This window comes from Schistocerca gregaria, chromosome 9 (assembly GCF_023897955.1).
Source record: "Schistocerca gregaria isolate iqSchGreg1 chromosome 9, iqSchGreg1.2, whole genome shotgun sequence".
Lineage (NCBI taxonomy): Eukaryota > Metazoa > Arthropoda > Insecta > Orthoptera > Acrididae > Schistocerca > Schistocerca gregaria.
Window position 1 is genome coordinate 218,357,495 of NC_064928.1, and position 24,864 is coordinate 218,382,358.

Consider the following 24,864-nt stretch of genomic DNA (forward strand, 5'->3'; position numbering starts at 1 on the left):
CTACTTTGTTTCTTATTTTTGCTCTTCTGTTCTTCATACTTTTCCTTCTTTGCTACCACCGCCCCTCCCTTCTTCCTTCCTCTTCTCCTGGCACTTACTTTGCTTCCTTTCGATCTTCACAATTTCCTGCTTCCTCTTCTGCCCCTCCTACGTATCTTACTTTCAGTCTTAGTCTTTCCATTCTTGCTACCACTCCATAACTTTCCTTCTCTGTGTATAGTGCTCACATCATTTTCTCACCACTTCCTCTATCTCTCTTCACTTTCTCCTGCTTCCTTTCATAACCCAACACATTATTGTCATCCTCGTCCTATCTTTGGTGCTTTTGCACCTCTCCAACTATCTCTCATTACTTCTGCTTCTATCTTACTTCGTTCTGTCCTCTTCCTCCTCCCGTCTTTATACCCTTCCACCTTACCAGCTCACCCTGTTACTTTATTCGTAGCTCAAACTTACCCTTATTTTTTATTCCTTCTTTTCTTCTTTGCAGTACTCCCTTATGAGGTCAATGTCATTTTCTATACTCCTCTGATTGGTTGGGTTGTTTTCGAGGTCCGTTAACGACCCCCAACCGCTTTGCAATGCAAAACAACCTAACTGACTGTTTAAACAAGTAGCGCTAGTGGTGGCCGCCCGGTTGGCCGAGCGGTCTAACGCACGGCTTTCCGGGCGGGAAGGAGCGCCGGTCCCCGGCACCAATCCGCCCGGTGAACCCGCCAGTCTGTGGATGGTTTTTAGGCGGTTTTCCATCTGCCTCGGCGAATGCGGGCCGGTTCCCCTTATTCCGCCCCAGTTACACTACGTCGGCGGCTGCTGCACAAACAAGTTCTCCACGTACGCGTACACCACCATTACTCTACCACGCAAACACAGGGGTTAGACTCGTCTGGTGCGAGACGTTCCCTGGGGGGTGCACCGGGGGCCGAACCGCACAATAACCCTGGGTTCGGTGCGGGGCGGCGAACGTCGTGGGGTTGTGGACCACTGCGGCTGCGGCGGGGACGGAGCCTCTCCGTCGGTTCTAGGTCCCAGTTAACACACAATACAATACAATACAGCGCTAGTGCTAGGCTAGGGTAGGGTGGACCCACCTGGTACTTGCGGATGCTGTCCAGCTGCTGACGGGTGGGCGTGGTTCCGGGGGCGGGCGATACGGCGGGGGCGGCGTCCTGGGCGGCGGAGGCGGCGGCCGCGGCGGCGGCGGCGAGCGGCGACCTGGCGGGCAGCTGCGGGGGCGGCGCGCGGTTCACCAGCCGTCCGTCCTGCTCGATGCGCAGGTGGTCGCGCGGTGGCGGCACCGGCTTGGGGGGCGACGCCGGCGTCGAGTAGCCGCCCGCCGCGCTGCCGTTGGGCGCGCCGCCCTGCCACCAAAAGCAGCGGGTCAAGCTCCCTGCCCGTCTCACTCGTGTCTTTTCTCACAATTTGGACTTGGTAACAACTCTCTCTCTCTCTCTCTCTCTCTCTCTCTCTCTCTCTCTCACACACACACACACACACACACACACACACACACACACACACACCTCATGTATATGTACAACTATTGGCCATTAAAATTGCTACACCCAGAAGAAATGCAGATGATAAACGGGTGTTCATTGAACAAATATAATATACTAGAACTGACATGTGATTACATTTTCACGCAATTTGGATGCATAGATCCTGAGAAATCATTACCCAGAACAACCCCCTCTGCCCGCAATAACGGCCTTGATGCACCTGGGCATTGAGTCAAACATAGCTTGGCTGGCGTGTACAGGAACAGCTGCCCATGCAGCTTCAACACTATACCACAGTTCATCAAGAGTAGTGACTGGCATATTGTGACGAGCCAGTTGCTCGGCCACCATTGACCAGACTTTTCCATTAGTGAGAGATCTGGAGAATGTGCTGGCCAGGGCAGCAGTCGAACATTTTCTGTATCCGGAAAGGCCCGTACAGGACCTGCAACATGCGGTCGTACATTATCCTGCTGAAATGAAGGGTTTCGCATGGTTAGTAACACATCGGAAATGTAACGCCCACTGTTCAAAGTGCTATCAATGTGAACAACAGGTGACCCAGACATGTAACCAATGGCACCCCATACCATCACGCCTGGTGAAACGCCAGTATCGCGATGACGAATACACGCTTCCAATGTGCGTTCACCGCAATGTCGCCAAACACGGATGCGACCATCATGATGCTGTAAAAAGAACCTGGATTCATCCGAAAACATAGCCTTTTGCCATTCGTCCACCCAGCTTCGTCGTTGAGTACGCCATCGCAGGCGCTCCTGTCTGTGATGCAGCGTCAAGGGTAACTGCAGCCACGATCCGCGAGCTGATAGTCCATGCTGCTGCAAACGTCGTCGAACTGATCGTGCAGATGGTTGTCGTCTTGCAAACGTCCCCATCTGTTGACTCAGGGATCGAGACGTGGCTGCACGATCCGTTACAGCCATGCGGATAAGATGCCTGTCGTCTCGACTGCTAGTGATACGACGTCGTTGGGATCCAGCACGGCGTTCCGTATTACCCTCCTCAACCCACGAGTTCATATTGTGCTAACAGCCATTGAATCTCGACCAACGCGAGCAGCAATGTCGCGATACGATAAACCGGAATCGCCATACGCTACAAACCGACCTTTATCAAAGTCGGAAACGTGATGGTACGCATTTCTCCTCCTTAGACGAGGCATCACAACAACGTTTCACCAGGCAACGACGGTCAACTGCATCTTCCTGTCGGTTAAATTTCGCGTCTGTAGCACGTCATCTTCGTGGTGTAGCAATTTTAATAGCCAGTAGTATATATAAAGTTGGTGACTGGAATTTCGTGAGAAGATTTCGTCGCAAAGAAAGACGCCTTTCTCTTAATGATTTCGAGCCCAAATCCTGTATAAGTGCTGTGACACTCTCTCCCATATTTAGCGATAATACAAAACGTGCTGCCTTTCTTTGGACTTTTTCGATGTACCCCGTCTGTCCTTCCTGAAAAGGCTAGTGTAGGCAGTCTCCATAGTAGGTCAAGTGTCCTGCCAATAAACCGCAGCCTTTGGTTAGACTTCCCTACAATATTTTCTGTGTGCTCTTTGCAATATAAGTTGTTCGTAATTGTAATACGTAGGTATTTAGTTGAATTTACGACTTTTGGATTAGGCTGATTTATCGTGTACCAGAAGTTTTACGAGTTCCTTTTAGCACTCATGTGGATGACCTCGCACTTTTCGTTATTTACACACAATACACCGTTTCCTTCAAGGTAATGTTCGAACACAAAATATGTTCTAAAATCCTGCTGCATATGGACATTAACGATATGGACCTGTAATTTAGTGGATTACTCCTACTACCCTTCATGAATATTGGTGTGACCTGTGCAACTTTTCGGTCTTTGGGTACGGATCTTTCGTCGAACGAACGGTTGTATATGATTCTTAAGTATGGAGATAATGCATCAGCATACACGGAAGGGAACCTAACTGGTATACAGTCTGGACCAAAAGACTTGCTTTTATTGATTTGAGTTGCTTCACTACTCCGAGGATATTTACTTCTACGTTACTCATGTTGGCACCTGTTCTCGATTCTAATTCTGGAAGATTTACTTCGTCTTCTTTTGTGAAGGCATTTCGGAAGGCTGTATTTAGTAACTCTGCTTAGTTAGCACTGTCTTCGATAGTATCTCCATTGCTATCGCGCAGAGAAGGCGTTGATTGTTTCTTGCCACTAACATACTTCACCTACTAGCAGAATCTCTTTGGATTTTCTGCCATGTTTCGAGACAAAGTTTCGTTGTGGAAACTGTTACAGGCGTCTCGCATTGAACCCGCGCTAAATTTCGAGCGTCTGTGAAAGTTTGCCAATCTCGGGGATTTTGCGTCTGCTTAAATGTGGCATATTTGTTTCGTTGTTTCCACAACAGTGTTCTAACCCGTTTTGTGTACCAAGGAGCATCAGCTCCGTCGTTTGTTAGTTTATTTGGTGTAAATCTCTGAATTGCTGCCGATACTATTTCTTTTAATTTAAGCGACATCTGGTGTACACTCGTATTATTAATTTGGAATGAGTGCAGATTGAATCTCAGGAAGGTGTCGAGTGAATTTTTATCTGCTTTTTTGAATAGATGTATTTTTCGCTTACTTTTCGAGGATTTGGGGATTACAACATTCAGTCTCGCTACGACAAGCCTGTGTTCACTAATCCTATATCGGTTTTGATGCTCGTTATTAAGTCAGGATTATTTGTTGCTAAGAGGTCAAGTGTGTATTCACAACCGTTTACTATTCGCGTGGGCTCATGAACTAACTGCTCGAAATAATTTTCAGAGTACGCGTTTAGCACTATTTTGGACGACATTTTGTGTGTACCTCCGGAATGAAACATATATTTTCTCCAACATATCGAAGGTAAATTAAAATCACCACCAACTATTATCTTATGAGTCGGGTACTCAAGTTTTCTTTGAACCTTTCGGCAACTGTATCATCTAAACTGGAAGGTCGGTAAAAGGATCCAACTATTATTTTATTCCGGTTGCCCCCAATGACCTCTGCCCATACTAACTCACAGGAAGTATCTGCTTCAATTTCGCAACAAGTTAAACAACTTCTGACAGCAACAAACAGGCCGCCGCCAACCCTGTTTACCCTATCCTTTCGGAACACCGTTAGGTTCTGCTTGAACTGTAAATTATATCAACAGTAGTGTCCCGGCATTTTGATAAATAATGCAGACATTTTTGGTGGTCGCTTCTACCCTGCACCTAGTGAGGTACATAAATCGAACAATGCTCTCTGACAAATACAGCTTAACCTGTAAATTATGGAAGTACTCGTATTTTTTTGCGTGGAAATACTATACGTCACTATCTTGGTGCACTCTGATGAACAGTCTGGTAGTTTTCAACGTCACATGAAATGTTGATTATTCAGATACGTTTCAACACGGTGTTGCATTATGATTGGTTATTTCGTTTCAGTGGCTGGTACAATAGTGTGATGTGGTTCACTCTTTGATTTTACTGGCTGGTAAAATACTGGGTTGTGATGACTTAGCATCTCGCCCTATATGATCTTGAACTTACAGCCCGAGGTCAAACTGTGCTAGAACTGCCACATCGTTCCTAGTTCTTTTTCACCAGGAGGGTGAGCGCTGCTGCAAAGCCACACAGAGATGTACCGGGTGATCAGAAAGTTAGTATAAACTTAAAAAATGAATAAATCACGGAATAACGTAGACAGGTACAAATTGACACACATGCTTGGAATGACATGGGGTTTTATTGGAACCAAAAAAATACAAAAGTTCACACAATGTTCGACAGATGGCGCTTCATCTGATCAGAATAGCAATAATTAGCATAACAAAGTAAGACAAAGCAATGATGATGTTCTTTACAGGAAATGCTCAATATGTCCACCATCATTCCTCAACAATAGCTGTAGTCGAGGAATAATGTTGTGAACAGCACTGTGAAGCATGTCCGGAGTTATGGTGAGGCATTGGCGTCGGATGTTGTCTTTCAGCATCCCTAGAGATGTCGGTCGATCACGATACACTTGCGACTTCAGGTAACCCCAAAGCTAATAATCGCACGGACTGAGGTCTGGGGACCTGGGAGGCCAAGCATGACGAAAGTGGCGGCTGAGCACACGATCATCACCAAATGACGCGCGCAAGAGATCTGTCGGACATTTTGTGAACTTTGTTTTTTTTTTCTTTCTAATAAAACCCCATGTCATTCCAAGCATGTGTGTCAATTTTCACCCCTCTATCTACGTTATTCCGCGGTTTATTAAGTTTTCAAATTTATACTAACTTTTCGATCACCCGGTATGTCAACTCAAAAACTGGCGATAGATAAATGATAAACGGTGAAAAATGAAACGTGAATACAAAAGTAAGTAAAAGTGTACCTCGTGATAAAAAAATCGTACGAATGACATTTTATATGAACAAAGTTATTGTTGACCCATTATATTTTAAAATGCAGATGGACGGGGCAACAAAAGGAACAGCATAGCGACCGACTGGAGGAGTATTGGAAGCAGAGGAAACTGAGGACAAAGAAAAAGTGTAGTTGTTGCGCGATTACGAGTGGTCTATGCGTCGATGAAAAAGGAAGCGTCGTGCACGTTATGCATATCGAAGTACGGACGAGGAGGCGGAAACGTCGGAATCGTCAAACTGCGCAGAGCAGAGGTGGGGAGACGGGGTGCGATCAGCGTGGGGCCACTGTCCCGGGAGGTCGGCGGTCGAACCCGAGTGTGGCCGAGGCGCGGTGCCGTTAGGCTGCCCTGCGGCAACAGGAAGGAAGCTCTCCATCACGGCGGTGGCCTCGCGCTGCGTGTCCCACCAGCAGGTGGAGCAGCCGCCGCCTCTGCTGCTGCAGCGTTGAGGGTCGTCGCTCGCCGAAGAGAGGCGCACGCGCTCTGGCAGGCCACAGCCAGGGATGAAGGTGGCGGCGCCCGGCCGCTCTCCTCCTGACGCGGTGTTCAGGGATAGGCAGGACCCCCTGTATGTCCCTGTGTCTCGCCTCTATAGAATCCACCTCAACACCACAACACTGCCACTTTGTCCTGAACGAGCGCAGCTACTTTGATTGTCCTAGATACAGATAATAATCACACTGGCCACTTACGTAGCCGGTTCAGCTGAATCAAGAACTTTCCTCCAATGCCTTAATACTCTCGAAACAATTTATACAGACGTAAGTAACCTGCCGCTTAACTTAAACAGACGACTTTCACATTTCCCACAAACTGATTACGCGTGATGTGGACGCTCTTGTTCCGCGTGCTGCTGCGGAAGTGTCAGTCCTAGAGTAATTTTAGCTTGTTTTTGTTATATAGGGAGTTGGCAAGTAGAGTGAGAGGGAGGGGAAGGTGTGAGTGAGAAAGGGAGGGAGGGAGAGAGAGAGAGGGCGGGAGGGGAAGGGGGGAGAGAGAGAGGGCGGGAGGGGAAGGAGAGAGAGAGAGAGAGGGCGGGAGGGGAAGGAGAGAGAGAGAGAGAGAGGGCGGGAGGGGAAGGAGAGAGAGAGAGGGCGGGAGGGGAAGGAAAGAGAGAGGGCGGGAGGGGAAGGAGAGAGAGAGGGCGGGAGGGGGAGGAGAGAGAGAGGGCGGGAGGGGGAGGAGAGAGAGAGGGCGGGAGGGGGAGGAGAGAGAGAGGGCGGGAGGGGGAGGAGAGAGAGAGGGCGGGAGGGGGAGGAGAGAGAGAGGGCGGGAGGGGGAGGAGAGAGAGAGGGCGGGAGGGGGAGGAGAGAGAGAGGCCGGGAGGGGGAGGAGAGAGAGAGAGAGAGAGAGAGAGAGAGAGAGAGAGAGAGAGAGAGAGAGAGAGAGAGAGAGAGAGAGAGAGAGAGAGAGAGAGAGAGGAGGAAGGAGGGAGAGAGAGAGAGGGAGGAGGGAGAGAGAGAGAGGGAGAGGAAGGGGAGAGAGGGAGAGAGAGTGTGCATGGCGGAGGGTACCCTGTACCACTCCTTTCCTGTTCCACTCGCAAACTGAGCGAGGGAAAAACGGCTACCCATATGCCTGCGTGTGGGCATATGGGTATCTTAGAGGTCCTTTGCGCGATGTATATCTAAAAGAACGGCTTCCCTCCAGGGATTCCCACTTAAGTCTCCGTAATACGTGTTGTCAGAAGCTAGCAGTAACAAATGTAGCGGTCCGCCTCTTAATTGCTTCGATGTCTTCCTTCAATCCGACCTGGTATGGATCCCAAACACTCGAGCAGTACTCAAGAATAGGTGGCGCCTTCTTCCTACATTTACATGTGAACCACTCTTTGCTAAAATACTCCCAGTACAAGGAAGTGGACCATTCGCCTTCCCTACCACAGTTCTCACATGTTCCTTCTACCTCATATCGCTTTGCAGTGTTATGCCCAGGTATTTAAAAGACTTAACCGTGTCAAGCTGGGCATTAGTAATAGTGTATTCGAACATTACAAGTTTGTTCTTACTACTCATCTGCATTAAGTTACAATTTTTCCACGTTTCATCGCACCAACTGGAAACCTTGTCTGAGTCGTCTTGTACCTTCCTACAGTCACTCAACTTGGACCTCTTGCTGTACACCACGGCATCATCAGAACACAATCACAGATTGCTGCCCACCCTGTCCGCCAAATCAGTTGACAACAAGCGGTTCCGGACCACGCTTGACGATAACCTTGTGTGTTATTTAACAAGTCTTCCAGCCTCTCACACACCTGCGAACTTATTCCGTAAATGCTCGTGCCTTCGTTAAAACTGCCTGAAGTGGGAGAGCGTGGCAAATGCGTTCCGGAAATCTAGAAATATGGACTCCACCTGCTGCCCTTCATCCATTGTTAGCAGTGTATCATGTGAGAAAAGGGCAAGCTGAGATTCGCACGGGCCATGCTTTCTAAAACCATGCTGATTCCTGGACATAAGCTTCTCAGTGTCAAGAAGATTTACTACGTAGTAGCGTAGTTCTGTCTCGCTAAACATAACGACGGAGGCTGGCATAAAAGCCGTGCGTGGCGTTGTGTTCACAACAGTCGACTCCGGTCGCATTGCTTTCCGATTTTAGTGCATTTCTGACTGTCTCAACGTCAGTACTAACGAGCGCTAACTATCTTCCCACGAATTATTGACTGCAGTTGTCGAAAGTATAAGGTTGCATAAAAAAATACTTGTTTAAATATCTCATTGATACTAGTGTCCAGAGCGTTATCTCTACGAAACATTACGTGATTGACTCTCATCGTACTATGAACTGCGGAAAACAGTGTTTCGATATCTAGAACAGTTCACGAAACAAAGTCGGTGTTACGTGACTCAACCTGTATAACCTAGATTCAGGTGTGAGGGCTATTCGAAAGTAAGATCCGATCGGTCGGAGAAACTAAACCACTGTGAAAATCAAAAACGTTTTATTTCTAACAGTTAGCTACTCTCTTCAGCTACTTCTCTACATAGTCGCCGCTCCAACTTAAAACATGTTCCAATGTGTGTGAAATCTTATGGGACTTTACTGCTAAGGTCATCAGTCCCTAAGCTTACACACTACTTAATCTAAATTATCCTAAGGACAAACACACACACCCATGCCCGAGGGAGGACTCGAACCTCCGCCGGGACCAGCCGCACAGCTAATCCCGCGCGGCGCTCCAACTTAAGACATTTGTCTTAGCGTTCTACCAACTTCCCATCACCGTCGTCATAGAAGGCAGCCGCATGTGAGTCCCGCCAATTCTGTACGCTGGCCTTCAGTTCGTCGTCTGTGCCAAAATGTTGTCTGCATGGGTAGCGGGTCACGTGAGAAGACATGAAACTCAAGGAGAGTCCATTACACGCTCTGCTGTGTGTGATCAAACACTTACTATCGAAATCGCTTCAGGAGAATCTTCATTGCCCCTGCAGAATGCGGCCGAGAATTGTGAAGTTACGTTATGTGGGCTGTATGACATCCGGCGAATTCTCTCACCAGGCCCTCATACTTGGAGGGGAAGCTTTAAGTTCTAGTCACCTTTACGCGCTCATCATTGACTCGTAACTGAAAGGTGTGGCATGGTGCGATAGACGAGGACACTGCAGGCACTTCCCAACACGTGTCTGCAAAAAATGGCTCAAATGGTTCTGAGCACTATGGGACTTAACTTCTGAGGTCATCAGTTCACTAGAACTTAGAAATACTTAAACCAAACTAACCTCAGGACATCACACACACACCCATGCCCGAGGCAGGATTCGAACCTGCGACCGTAGCGGTCACGCGGTTCCAAACTGAAGCGCCTAGAACCGCTCGGCCACCCCGGCCGGCACGTGTGTGCAAAGTTTCATCAAAATGTCACTATGGTTTCCATTTCGCACCTGATCAGACCTTAGTTTCCGAACAGCCCTCTTACTTTGACCGTCCCTTAAGCCGTCGGCACACGGACCGTGCTGTCGAACGTTAACGCTGAGCGTGCTGCTGAACGCTCAGGAACGATGCGACTTGCGCATACGGTACGTGGATCCCAACGTGGTATACGCGATCGCAACGCACTCCAGCGGCAGTTCAGGGATGTTTCTAGTTCGTAAATCACACTGATTACTCAACGGGCGCGCGTAAAATTCCCACGCTAGCTCTATAAAAAAGCCACATTTCCTCCATCGTCCACGAAAAGGAAAGTACCATGTCCAATCAATAAAGACACAGGTTTATAAAAGTTCCATAACAAATAGTGCGATACGAATTTGCAATACTTCTCCGCATAAGATAAACATTATTTCATCAACATTTTAGTAAAACCCCAAGGTCAGTCTTACTTGATCACTCTTCCTACCCAGTAGCAGAATCTTCCCAATATGTGAATTACGAAGCGTAAAAGAAAAAGGAGCAAAATATCTTTATACAAGTAGCGCAAGCAGTCCTGTAGATTAAGCCAATCGAACAAAGTCACCCCTCTAAAAAAAGTTGAACTTATATTTACATATCAAATCTTATACTATATATTATTATTAAACGAATAATAAAGTATCAGAACCTAATAAAAACGCGAAAGTTAGGAAAAAAATTGAAAGTATCAAGACGGGAACCACCGCTCAACAACTAACGCAATACTGGGCAGTGACGCTAATCATTACGGCAAATCAACCCCACATGACTTGTGTACGGTCACGTTATGTTTCCCATTGCTGAAAACCGTAATCGTAGATATGTTACTAACTGAAATTTAACTGTAACAAATTGTACCAAGAACAATCCGTTTCGGGTGGATCTTCAGTGTGTCGCTGCCTTCAAATAGCCTACTGCCATAATACGCAAGTTAGAATAATTTTTTTGCCACGAGTATGATGTTTCTGATTATTTTATTGGAACGAATCACACAGTTAACAACGTGTTTTCCAGTGATTCTCAATTTGCCGGTGCTCAGAAACGGCATATAATATATATAGGCTTGAAATGAATGCCAATATGGCGCCTCACGACTCTGTACTGAAGGGACACGGCGTGCTTGTGACGTAGGTGGCGTTGTGGAAAGACTCCCGAACGTGCTATTCCACGCTATGACGTCAGAAATTCGGCACGCTCAACGGTTCAAGGTTCGGATCCACGGTCCGTCTGCCGACGGCTTAAAAGAGTTGTCGTGAACAATTCTGAGGCGGAAGGGGCGAAAGGTCTACTTCTTGAAGATGACGAGGACCGTTCTGAAAGTAAATGCCAGAGAAATTCTGGACAGCTTGTACTAGGGTGGAGACTGGCACAGCACCAACGAGAGAGCGCCTCCAGGGCCAGGGCTGGATGTAGGACGGGATCTTGTGCTGTGGTGTTGTGTCCTGTGGCGCGGTCGTAAAGCAGAAGAAACTGGATCCGCCGCCGCCACGTGGCCGCATTCTGGGGGCGGCAGCCCTCGTCCCGTGTGGGGGCGTGGTTCGTTACGGCCGCTGGCGAAAGCCGGCCCGGCCCGGCCCGTGTGGGGTGGGTAGTCGCTCGTTAGCCACACAGCCTGCTGCCGTCGTGCGACGCAAGGTCCGACGCCTCCGGAGCAGCGAGGAGCGGGAGGGCACAGTGGCGAAGCTACGGGGAACTGCCGACAAGTCCCAGTTATCGCTGTAAGGTGTCTGGTCTATTTTTGACATTAGACCTTTTTTTCCTTCATTGAATTTCGATTCTCCCGAAGGGGCGGGCTGGCAGTAGCTTATTAGACTGCTCTGCAGCCTACAGACTTTTTAAAACGTGAGAAACAAGATACGAATCAGTAAAAGCAGGCGATAAAACGGTGACTTAAATTGTAAAACGGCGGAATAATCGGAGAAAGTTAAAACATAAAGCAAATGGTTGCCAATGCTAAAATACACGGGAATCAGACAAGTAACATAGTAGACAGACAATTTAAAAAACATGGCGCGACAGTCTGGTTTCTGTTCGCAAGAGATATAAAAATCACACCCAGTGATAGTATGATGTCTGTTCGCAACACTTCTGTGAAGAAACACAACACTGAACACTGACTGTAAACACTGCACGAAAAAGTCGGCACAAAGATGACACACTCTAGCCAAGGGCAGATGGGAGGGGGGGACCTGGACAGATGAGGGGGGAAAACAACGAGGGAGGAGAGGAAAAACGAAAGGGGTTGAAACAAAGGAGGGAGAGGACTGATAAGGAGGGGGAGGGGTAGAGCAGACGCGAGATGGGCTGGGAAAAGGTAGAGAAGAAAAATGCAAAAGGACTCGGGGGCGAGAAGAGGGGCAGAGGCGGGGGAGGTGGGGAAAAAAAAGGAGGATGGAAGGGGGGAGAGGTAGCCCAGGAAAAGGACAGAGGAAAGGAGGGGGAATGAGGATCAGATTTGATAGGAGGGATAAATGGAGGGAAGGGGAGTTGATGGAAGTCACCTTGGGAAACGAGATAAAGGGTATAGAGATAGAGGGTAGGGGGTACATTGACATTTGATGTGCCATACTTCGTATTTATACACTGGACAGTTTTCAAACTGTACTCCTAAATAGTCGGTATGCGAAGCCACAGAAGTTCTCAGTACGGGCACTGGGATCTTGCCCTTCCCAGCAGCATTCAATGAGAAGAAAGGCGAGTGTCTCTAACAAATTCTCAAGGTGGCAGGGGTAAAATACAGGGAGCGAAAGGCTACTTACAATTTGTACAGAAACCGGATGGCAGATGTAAGTGTCGAGGGGCACAAAAGGGAAGCAGTGGTTGGGAAGGGAGAGAGACAGGGTTGTATCCTCTCCCAGATGTTATTCAATCTGTATATTGAGCAAGCAGTAAAGGAAACAAAAGAAAAATTCGAGGTATTAAAACCAATGGAGAACAAATAAAAACTGTGAGGTTCAACGATGACATTGTAATTCTGCCAGAGACAGCAAAGGACTTGGAAGAGCAGCTGAACGAAATGGACAGTGTCTTGAAAGGAGGGTATAAGATGAACGTCAACAAAACCAAAACGAGGATAATGGAATGTAGTCGAATTAAGTCGGGTGATGCTGAGGGAATTAGATTAGGAAATGAGACACTTAAAGTAGAAAAGGAGTTTTGCTATTTGGGGAGCAAAATAACCGATGATGGTCGAAGTAGACAAGATACAAAATGTAGACTGGCAATGGCAGGAGAGCGTTTCTGAAGAAGAGAAATTTGTTAACATCGAGTATTGATTTAAGTGTCAGGAGGTCATTTTGGAAAGTATTTGTATGGAGTTGTAGCCATGTACGGAAGTGAAACATGGACGATAAATAGTTTGGACAAGAAGAGAATAGAAGCTTTCGAAATGTGGTGCTACAGAAGAATGCTGAAGATTAGATGGGTAGATCACATTACTAATGAGGAGGTATTGAATAGAATTGGGGAGAAGAGCAGTTTGTGGCACAACTTGACAAGAAGAAGGGACCGGTTGGAAGGACATGTTCTGAGATATCAGGGGATCAAAAATTAGCATTGGAGGGCAGCGTAGAGGGTAAAAATCGTAGAGAGAGACCAAGAGATGAATACATTAAGCAGATTCAGAAGGATGTAGGTTACAGTAGGTACTGGGATATGAAGAAGCTTGCACAGTATAGAGTGGCATGGAGAGCTTCATCAAACCAGTCTCAGGACTGAAGACCACAACAACAACAACATGGAAAAACGTATATATTGATCACAAATTACTACACATCAATATTTAAGCAGATCCCTTCAGCATAAAATACCACGAATACCAGCAGCTATAGACGGTGTAACATGAGCAACTGTCTGCAGTTCCACAGCACAGTCACAGGATGGTGCTGAAGATTCTACAAGTGGGCCGAGAGTGTCTGCACGTCGTCGGTGGCCCGTCCGTTTGCGGTTCAAGGTAGTCCAAATTGCCAGAGGTTGGTCGAATTCAGGGGCTTTTTTATGGATGCAGGGCAGCTTCAGGCATTGTGGCGAACAGACTTGTTGCCAGCAACGTTTCCATTCATCGATGCGATTAAATTAGGTTTCCGCGAGAGTCCTGGATGTGACGAGAGTTGGATGTCATGGTCTAAAGTCGTTTTCGCTGCGCAGGGAATACGTCGTTCATTATTGGCAGGTCGGCGTTATTAGCAATCTTCTGGTATTCACGCAGTGGCGCGCTCTTCCGTACGATACCAGGAGGTGAACAGTGGACCAAGGTATGTAGCCAATATGTGGGGGTAGATCATATTGACCCCACTAACAATACGGACGGCCTCGTTAAGATGTAGGGCTATCTTTTTCACGTGTGGAGTGTTAGGCCAGACAGGAGCACAATACTCTGCAGCTGAGTGTAGGAAACCCGAGAGCGACTACTGACGATCCCAGACAGAGCACATTGACAGAAATGCAGACGGTGTTGAATTTTGGGAATACTGTTTGCTACGGATTAATTTGAGAAGTAATTTTGCAGTAAGAATGCTTGCAGAAAAGTACTGGAAATATGGAAGAAATCTTGTGTATTATATTTAGAGACATGCCCGTTTTCCTCGAAACAAGACATGGGAATGTTTTGAAGACCTAAAGGCGTCAAAGTACCTAACTAATAAAGTAAATATGGTATACCAAAAGTGTTACAGCTGTGTCCATATAGGCAACGGACGATCAGAATGGTTTGAAACCTAGAGATGTGTAAAACAAGAAAGTGCCGTATCACCACTCCTACTCCAGTAGTGGACAAGAGCATAAAACGTATCAAGAAAATAGACACCGAACCATATGCTGTGGGTTTTCTGATGATTTGATAAGTGGGGGAGAGACAGAAGTTGAAGCACAGAAGAAAATAATGACTGGAACAGCCCTTCAAAAAATTCGAACTAAAACTAAGTAAAAGACAGGCAGTAGAAATGACCATCAAGAGGCAAGGAACAACCTCAAACATATTTCTGTTTCCCGTTTCAGGCATCTAGGAAGCATGATCTCGAAAGACAACACCATATAGTGGGAAACACTCAGCAGGTCACGTAAAGCGTCCAAATTTTGCAGTCAAATCAGAAATCTTCTCTGGGACGATAAAATGCCACACCAAGTCAAAGCGACCATGTGCCACACCTATTTCGTACCAATCCTAAGTATGGCTTTGGATGGTGTACCCTACTAAACAAAGACCTCACCAGAATTCAGGCAACAGAAATGAGATTTAATAAAACTATGAACTAAGCAATTTGAAAGGACAACATTAGGAATGAAGTGAATAGAAAAGCAGCTGGTATTGAGGTTCTTGTTACCATTGACGTAAAGAAGGACCGACTTCAGTGGTATGGGCGCATAGTGCTCGAAGTGATTATATATATATAGTGTGTATTACACATCACTTCCAGCACTACCGAGTCTCCCTTGCCACGAGTAAACTATGAAAATTGGTTAAAGCCAGCTACATCACAAAAAAGTTAACAAGATCGTTCACAGTTAAAATTAGCATTTCACAATTCATATTAGGTGAAGTTTATTTGAAATTACGTTCCTGTCAGAGAGTGTCATTCTTACAGAACTGTGTGACACATTCGCGTATCACTTAGCGTTTGGAATTTTACTTAGTCACTCAGAAGCACAGGACATTTTTTGAGACACGTTTTTGGTTATTTATTCTTTCAGAACTCGTTCTGTAGTTGCATGAAGCATTATTATTCCGTTAGCTTTCGGTGTTGGAACTGCAAGTCACGTACGGTAACGCCTCACATTGCTGTGCAGTCATCTGGAGTGAACGATACAGGGCTTCACAGAGCAGCTAATTTAATGCACTGTTTTCTGTATTAAGTTTTCTGGTTATTTTGGTAAAAGTTAATTCAAATGCAGTTGTCCAGTTCCAGACAGGTCTCGCGACTGTTCTTATTAGATAGCGTTACACATGTGCTTCACTTTAATTGTTCAGGTAACAACACAAGAAACACACAAAAAGTGAAAGACACGAAACCAGTACAGTACAGTACAGTACAGTTATATTTAACAAGATTCAGCTTACTTATTATTATTATTATTATTATTATTATTATTATTATCATCCATCACCTCTAAAAACGTTATGGATAGCCGTATAATTCCAATTAATCGAAATTATTCTGATAATGGATTACGGATATCCTGACTTTTTTACATAATTAATTTACGTATCGAGCATCCTTATCATTAATTGTAAGGGGCTGTCAAATGAAAACGAGACGGGGGGGGGGGGGGAGAATAGGTGTTTCGTATTTCGAAAGTGATCGCCATAAGTGTTAACACATTTTCCCCCTGTGATACGATACGGTCAATGCCCTACGGAAAAATTTATACGATTTCCGAGAGAACCACAGTTGTACCCAGGAGGACACCTCTGAATCCGAAGCAAATCAATGGCCAAAAATGTCTTTCTTCAGAGCTAAAAAACGTGGATATCGCATAGAAAGAGAGGGGAGGGAGGCGGGAAGAGGGAGGCGGGAAGAGGGAGGCGGGAAGAGGGAGGCGGGAAGAGGGAGGCGGGAAGAGGGAGGCGGGAAGAGGGAGGCGGGAAGAGGGAGGCGGGAAGAGGGAGGCGGGAAGAGATCAGTGCTTCATTTCGAGAGCTTAAATCTTTTGCAATTATCTGACGCGTTATAATGTAGAAATTAATTCTAATTCTAGAAACTTGGGTCCTAGTACGAAACCGCGAGGAACCCATCAGCATGTAAGGAATGTGATGGGGGAGGTGAACAGTCGACTTCGTTTTATTAGGCGAATTTTAGGAAAGAGTGGTTCATCCGTAAAGGACGCAGGTGCGACCTATTCTTGACTACTGCACGAGCGTTTGGGATCCGCAGCAGTTAAGATATCGAAGGCTGGCTGCTACATTTTGTGCCGGTACTTAGAACAATACGCAAGTATTATGGGGACGCTTGTGGAACTCAAATGCCAGTCCCTGGAGGGAAGGCGGCGTACTTTACGAGGAGCACTACTGAGAAAATTTAGAGAATTGCCATTTGAGGCTGACTGCAGAAAGATTCTACTGCTGCCAAAGACTCTACTGCCCCCAACATACACTACTGGCCATTAAAATTGCTTCACCAAGAAGAAATGCAGATGATAAACGGGTATTCATTGGACAGATATATTATACTAGAACTGACATGTGATTACATTTTCACGCAATTTGGGTACATAGATCCTGAGAAATCGGTACCCAGAACGACCACCTCTGGCCGTAGTAACGGAATTGATACGCCTGGGCATTGAGTCAAACAGAGCTTGGCTGACGGGGACAGGTACAGCTGCCCATGCAGCTTCAACACGATACCACAGTTCATCAAGAGTAGTGCCTCGCGTGTTGTGACGAGTCAGTTGCTCGGCCACCACTGACCACACGTTTTCAGTTGCTGAGAGATCTGGAGAATGTGCTGGAAAGGGCAGCAGTCGATCTTTTTCTGTATCCAGAAAGGCCCGTACAGGATCTTCAACATGGGGTCGTGCATTACCCTGCTGAAATGTAGGGCTTCGCAGGGAATCGAATGAAGGGTGATCCACAGCTCGTAACACACCTGAAATGTAACGTCCACAGTTCAAAGTGCCGTCAATGCGAACAAGAGGTGACCGACACGTTAACCAATGGCACCCCATGCCAACACGCCGGGTGATACGCCAGTATGACGATGACGAATACACGCTTTGAATGTGCGTTCTCCGCGAGGTCGCCAAACACGGATGCGACCATCATGATGCTGTAGACAGAACCTGGATTCATCCGAAAAAATGACGTTTTGCCATTCGTGCACCCAGGTTCGTCGTCGAGTACGCGATCGGAGGCGCTCGGGTCTGCGATGCAGCGTCAAGGGTAACCGCAGCCACGGTCTGCGAGCTGATAGTCCATGCTGCTGAAAACGACGTCGAACTGTTCGTGCAGATGGTTGTTGTCTTGCAAACGTCCCCATCTGTAGACTCCCGGAATCGAGACGTGGCTGCGCGATCCGTTACAGCCGTGCGGATAAGATGCCTGTCATCTCGACTGCTAGTGATACGAGGCCGTTGGGCTCCAGCACGGCGACCGTATTACCCTCCTGGACCCACCGATTCCCTGTTCTACTAACAACTGGATCTCGACCAACGCGAGCAGCAAAGTCGCGATACCATATACAGCAATCGTGATAGGCTAAAATCCGACCTTTATCAAATTCGGAAACGTGATGGTACGCAGTTCTCCTCCTTACACGAGGCATCACAACAACGTTTCGCCAGGCAACGCCGGTTAACTGCTGTTCGTGTACGAGAAATCCGTTGGAAAGTTTCCTCATGTCAGCACGTTGTAGGTGTCGCCACCGGCGCCAACCTTGTGTGAATGCTCTGAAAAGCTAATCATTTGCATATGACAGCATTTTCTTTCTGTCGGTTAAATTTGGCGTCTGCAATACATCATCTTCGTGGGGTAGCAATTGTAATGGCCAGTAGTGTACATTTTGACTAAAGACCACGAATATCAGCAAAGAGAAATTAGGGCTCAAGCAGAGGCATATAGACAGTCGTTTTCTCTCGCTCTGTTTGCGACTGAAACAGGAAAGGAAATGACTATCAATGATACACGACATCGTCCGCCATGCGGTGGCTGGCGCAGGAGGGATGCAGATGTAGATGAAGACGCCACTAAGATTCCTGTAGTGTGGCCGTGTACGTAGACTCACCGTCTGGTGCCGCTAGGCCACTTCAGGACAACAGTCCTCCTAACAAACGCCATGGCGGTGCCGACGCATTCTCCGCAGAACCCGACTTATTGGCGTCGGCGATCGGATTACAGCACGCGTGAATAGCTGGGCGGCGCTGAGCCGATAACACGGGCATGAATCAGCGCTGGGCACAATGCGGACGGCAAACGCGATTACACTTTCCGTGCCGCACTCCGTAAGCGTGACAAGCCACCACACTGCCCTCACCGGTGCAGCAACCCCGGTACAGCTCGGCTCTCGATTCCGTGGCTCTGAAATACGCTGCTGGTCACCAGAACTGCAACAGCATGCCAGCGGTGTGCAACAAACATCAAGCAGGCATGGCAGTGAATGAGTTTACAACACGAACAGTTCTGTACCGCATGCCCGGCAATTTGGACAGGAGGGATTAATTACAATTGTGACGTTTTATGGCCGGGGACTGTCGCCTTCCTCCGACGTGATGCTATCTTTCAACAAGATAACGCAAGACCGCCTGTTTGCTTCGGTACGCAAATGATTAGCGTACAATAGCAACCACACGATGGACGACGGGCGTTGAGTAAGTAGTGCAACACTTTTTTTCTGGAAGCAGGCAGGTTTTATTCTGAGTTCCAATACGCCATATTCAGAACGAGATTTTCACTCTGCAGCGGAGTGTGCGCTGATATGAAACTTCCTGGCGGATTAAAACTGTGTGGCGGACCGAGACTCGAACTCGGGATCTTTGCCTTTCGCGGGCAACTGCTCTACCATCTGAGCTACCCAAGCACGACTCACGGCGTTCCGTATTACCCATCGATTCCGTATTTTCCTAACAGTCATTGGATCTCGACTAAGGCGAGCAGCAACGTCGCGATACGATAAACCGCAATCGCGAACTTTATCGAAGTCGGAAACAGGATGGTACGCATTTCTCCTCCTTACACGAGGCCACACAACAACGTATCACCAGGCAACGCCGGTCACTGCTGTTTGTGTAGGAGAAATCGGTTAAAGTTTTCTCATGTCAGCACGTTGTGGGTGTCGCCACCGGCGCCAACCTTGTGTGAATAATCTGAAAAGCTAATCATTTGCATATCACAGCATCTTCTTCCTGTCGGTTAAATTTCGCGTCTGTAGCACGTCATCTCCGAGGTGTAGCAATTTTAATGGGCCGTAGTGTAGTAGTAATGCGAAGCCGGAGCGATTTATAAATCAAAAGGGCGTGATCCTTGGCTTTCAAGGCGAGGGAAGGAAGTATCTCTGAAACGGCAGTTTTTAAATCATGCCGTCGTGTACTATCGCAAAGAGTCAGCAGTACACGAAGTATTGCTGACTTGGCTTTTGATGTGAGAGAGACAGTCAGACTCGGTCACATTCTCCTCAGACTGACAACCTCTATAAATTCGAAGATGAAGGTTTATGACATATGCATCCTGGAAGTAACAACAAACAATGAAGTATACAAGGATCAGTGTAGTTGGTTAGTATCAGTAGTGACGTCATTTTCCATTTTCGGTTCTTTATCGAAATATCCTATTCAGTAAGCTTCTGAGACTTCTTACCGAACGGTCCTCCCACCGATTTTACAACAATTGTAACGAGAGGTTTAGGATTTCGGTCTGCCCCTGTCGATCAGTGAGCTGTGGTTTATGTACACCTACAATTTCTTATTTTAAACATATTTAGCGATTTTAGCTTTGGATTTAGTGATCGTGTTACTAAAGAATCATCAGAGGACTATCCAGTTGGAAAGTGAGTTCGTTATAGACTATTTTCCTGTGTTAGAAATATGGTTAGGTTAGGTTGTTACTGTGAATGATTACAAAAAAAAAGTTTTCGGTCAATATTCTCTCAAAATATTTGCTATTTTTCTGCAAATAAGAGTTTAAAGATCGTTAAATATCAAGACATCAGCTCTGCTTACGTATATTACACGAGTGTGAACTGAAGTTACTAGTGCCCTTGTGTACTTTTTCCCACAAATTGGTTGGTTAGTAATCATAGAAACGTGTTTACAACTTTCAAGTAACAATGGAAAGCAATTATGTGAAGCCTGATATTTGAAACCTTCCAAACTATCACGCATTTATGACTTACGAAGCACCGTTTGCCAACGAAGTCAGCCTATGTTCCTCTGCTGAATACTACAGTAAATGAGCTCTGTGTGTCGGTTGTTTGGCGTGGCCAAGTCGTTAGCGCGCGGGATTGTGATACCAAAGGTCGCGGGTTCACGCATGGGTGGAGACAAATTGTTTTCTCCTCTTCATATATGCAACACGTTCTGAGACATTGTTATTCGTGCAAGTTAAGATTTTTCTGAAATATTCGTTATTACTTACATGTAGGAGCGCACATCCTCAGTAATGGTTCCGTGATTTCTATTCGGATCTCCGGGCGGGGACTACTCAAGAGCACATCGTTATCAGGAGAAAATGTGCTGCTACAGAAGAACGCTGAAGATTAGATGGGTAGGTCACTTAACTTATGAGGAGGTATTGAATAGAATTGGGGAGAAGAGGAGTTTGTGGCACAGCTTGACTAGAAGAAGGGATCGGTTGGTAGGACATGTTCTGAGGCATCAAGGGATCACCAATTTAGTATTGGAAGGCAGCGTAGAGGGTAAAAATCGTAGAGGGAGACCAAGAGAGGAATACACTAAGCAGATTGAGAAGGATGTGGGCTGCAGTAGTTACTCGGAGATTATGAAGCTTGCACAGGATAGAGTAGCATGGAGAGCTGCATCAAACCAGTCTCAGTACTGAAGACCACAACAACAACAACAACAACCACAACAACAACAACGTGTGTTTAAAATAGGAAATTGTTGGAGATGAAATTGCTGTGAGTGAAACAACCGACAGTGACCTTTATATTTTTTCTTGTTAGAAATAATTAACTATTTTTTCCCAACATGTAGCGATTTCCGGGTATGCTGTTAGACAGGAATCTAAGTGCACAACTTTAATTAATGGGAATGTAACTAACAGCAATCATCTTCCTCAACCACAGTAGACAGAGATGAAAGATCTCTGCCATAGTATTTTTAGACTGTAGCACCATATACGAAAAATTTTCATTCATGAGATGCATGTTATAAACTTCGACGAACTGCAGAAGCTCTAGAAAATGCTTTTTTTTTTTCAATTTTTGGTTTTAAGACCCAAATCGTTGACGAATTATATAGGGAAGTGGGCTACTAAATCATCTGGATCTCTAGGAACGTGCTATAACCACATTCTGTTTATCTTCTTATTCTTTGAAACCCCCAGAATCATTTTCCGGGTGTTTTTATAGATGTATTAGTACAATGTGATACTACACACTAATCCTAACTTATTTTCCGAAACGTAAAATCCAAAACACAATGTTAGTGTGAATGAGAGAATAAGATGACATAATGCGGCATTTACGACAATCTGCAGAATACAGTCAAATACGCTATCGTTATTATGCATGCATTGAAACATGCGGTCAGAGAAACTGTAAAAATTTTCATGGATTTCAGCTGAGAATCATGGAAATGGATATTGTGGTGTGTGTACTGTAAGACCTTCGGTACACACACCATCAGATTGACTTGTCGCTCCAACGAAGTAGGCTAGTGTCAGCAATATGTCTCGTGGTCTTATCGTGGCGTGTTTATCTTCTGCCGTTACGTCAGACGATAGAAATGCCACTTGCACGCTTGGAGTAGTAGATTGACAGTGACCAACTTTAAACAGAACTTGATTAGTTTTCACACACATTTATTAAAATAATAAAAATCATAGATATTACGTAACTTGATTCTGGATGCTGTTTACAATTGACAATCTGAAGCTCCTTTGGTCTTGGTACGTTAATCTTATTCTAACATATCTCTGACACTTGACAAAGTGTCTATACATTTCTTTTCATGGCTATGTACAGGAATATGATAATCTTATTAAGCGCAGACAAACTTGACTACAGACTAATGCAGACTGACTAACCGGAGGTCTGTACACTCGTTATAATACCTCGAGCGTTCAGGTATCACTGCACGAGTGTGATCCGTGAGGAGAAAAGGTTCTACGTTAGCAGCAATCTCATTGGCTGCGTTACAAATTAATACACGGATCGGCGGAAGCAGAATTTGGTCCGTCTCTGAGACAGCGCCATCTCGTAGAGAGGAGACAGACGAGCGCTGCGCCTGCGCTGTTGTGCTTAGCGGGGCGCGCTCTAGTGGGAAATTTGTGCACACGCTGACTACGCGCAACTATGTACACAACAGATATACTGCGCCTGATGCTGTTAAGGAGGCAAGGGCGATGAAGGCAGGCACGTCAGCTCGATGGAATGCGGCGTCATGCGTTATGGCAACGTGAACGCAATTTTCGGTACTCGGAAGAACAGCGCTCCTGTGTCGCCTGCTATCCGCTGTGTGTTCGTTTTTCTTTGCGCGCCGCAGTGCTCATGCACGGACCTGCGGCTGCTTGCTTTTGATTGGCTTGCGCGACACGAACCAACAACAGCGCTTCGGTTCTCTAGACTCGAACGGTATCGCTACCGAAATGCATACTGAATAACGCAGAGGCTCTAATTTGAGTACTAGACCGTTCGGTGCTATTGAATACCGAAACGATCGGCACAATGGCGGGAAGATACAGAATAGGCTCCTAAGGGACTCCCCGTGCCCCGCACAGGCAGACTGCAGGGCGCGGCGGAGCTGCTGTGCAGTGGCGCATACGTGCCAGGCGCAACAGGTGACGCTGGCTAGCCGCTGCGATGGTCACAGCTCGGGAGGGGAGCGCGTTTGTTCCAGCGGCCGTCTCGGCTAACTGAACAGGCCTTCCCAGCTTCATAATTCCTGGTAGTGTCCTCAGATTTGGTGCCGTATCCTAAAATCAACATGACTCTCATGGTTATGATGGAGTGTCTAGCAGAATATTAAAGTACTGTGCTGCACATGTTAGCCCTGTACTTAGCCATATTTCCTAAGCGATTAAAGTACTAAGTAGTAAAGCCGCTTTATAAAAAGGGAGAAAGGGATAATTTAGATAATTTTAGACCTATTTCTATGCCACCAGTGTTTGGAAAACGTATGGTAAAGGCTGTGTATGTAAGGTTAATTCATAATTTTATATAACAAGATTTGCTATCAAATGTATAGTTCGGGTTTAGAAGTCGTTTGACAACTGAAAATGCTGTATTCTCTTATCTGTGAGGTACTGGATGGGCGAAACAAAAAGTCTCGAACGCTTGGCATATTTTTTGATTTAACAAAGGCATTTGACTGTGTTGATCTCACAATATTGCTCCAGAAGTTGGACCATTACGGAATAAGGGGAGTAGCTCACAATTGGTTCACCTCTTACTTTAGCAACAGGCAGCAAAAGGTCATTATTCACAATGTTGATAACAGCTGTGATGTGGGATCTGAGTGGGGTACTGTCAAGTGGGGGGTGCCCCAGGGATCAGTGTTGGGGCCGTTCCTATTCCATATTTATATAAATGTTATGCCCTCTAGTATTACGGGTAACTCTAAAATATTTCTGTTTGCTGATAACACTAGCTTCGTAGTAAAGGATGTTGTGTGCAACATTGACTCGGTTTCAAGTAGTACAGTACATGACCTCAGTTCATGGCTTGTAGAAAAAAACTAACGTTAAATCACAGTAAGACTAAGTTTTTACAGTTTCTAACACACAATTCAACAAAACCCGACGTTTTAATCTCACAGGACGGGCATATGATTAGTGAAACTGGACAGTTGAAATGTTTAGGTGTTCAGATAGTCAGCTGTCTTGGAAAGCCAACGTTCAGGATCTTGTTCAAAGACTTAATACTGCCATTTTCACTATTCGAACGGTATCAAAAGTGACTGATACTTCGACACGTAAATTAGTCTACTTTGCTTATTTTCACTCACTTATTCGTATGGTATTATGCTTTGGGGTAACTCTTCCCATTCTAGAAGGATATTTTTAACTCAGAAACGGGCGGTTCGGACACTAAGTGGTGTGGGTTCACCAACATCTTGTCTACCTCTGTTCACGAGTCTGGGTATTTTGACATTGGTCTCTCAATATGTATATTCCTTATTGTCGTTTCTTGTTACCAATATTAGTTTATTTCTAAGAATAAGCAGCTTTCACTCGGTTAATACTCGGCAGAAATCTAACCTCCATTTGGGTCGGACTTCCTTAACTCTTGTGCAAAAAGGTGTGCAGTATACTGCTGCATCCATTTTCAATAAACTGCCACTCGAATTCCAAAATCTTAGCAGTAATCCACACGCTTTCAAATCGAAACTGAAGAGTTTCCTCATGCGCCACTCCTTCTATTCTGT

The 24,864-nt window shown here is 46.1% G+C and overlaps 1 protein-coding gene across 1 annotated transcript in view; it reads right to left on the minus strand.

Annotated features, from left to right (window-relative positions):
* LOC126292004 (uncharacterized) overlaps positions 1-24,864 on the minus strand; it is an 807,472-nt gene that overhangs the window by 156,279 nt on the left and 626,329 nt on the right. The window contains exon 6 of the mRNA XM_049985788.1: positions 1,092-1,361. Coding sequence (XP_049841745.1) covers positions 1,092-1,361 — 270 coding nt within the window. The remainder of the gene's footprint in view (positions 1-1,091; positions 1,362-24,864) is intronic.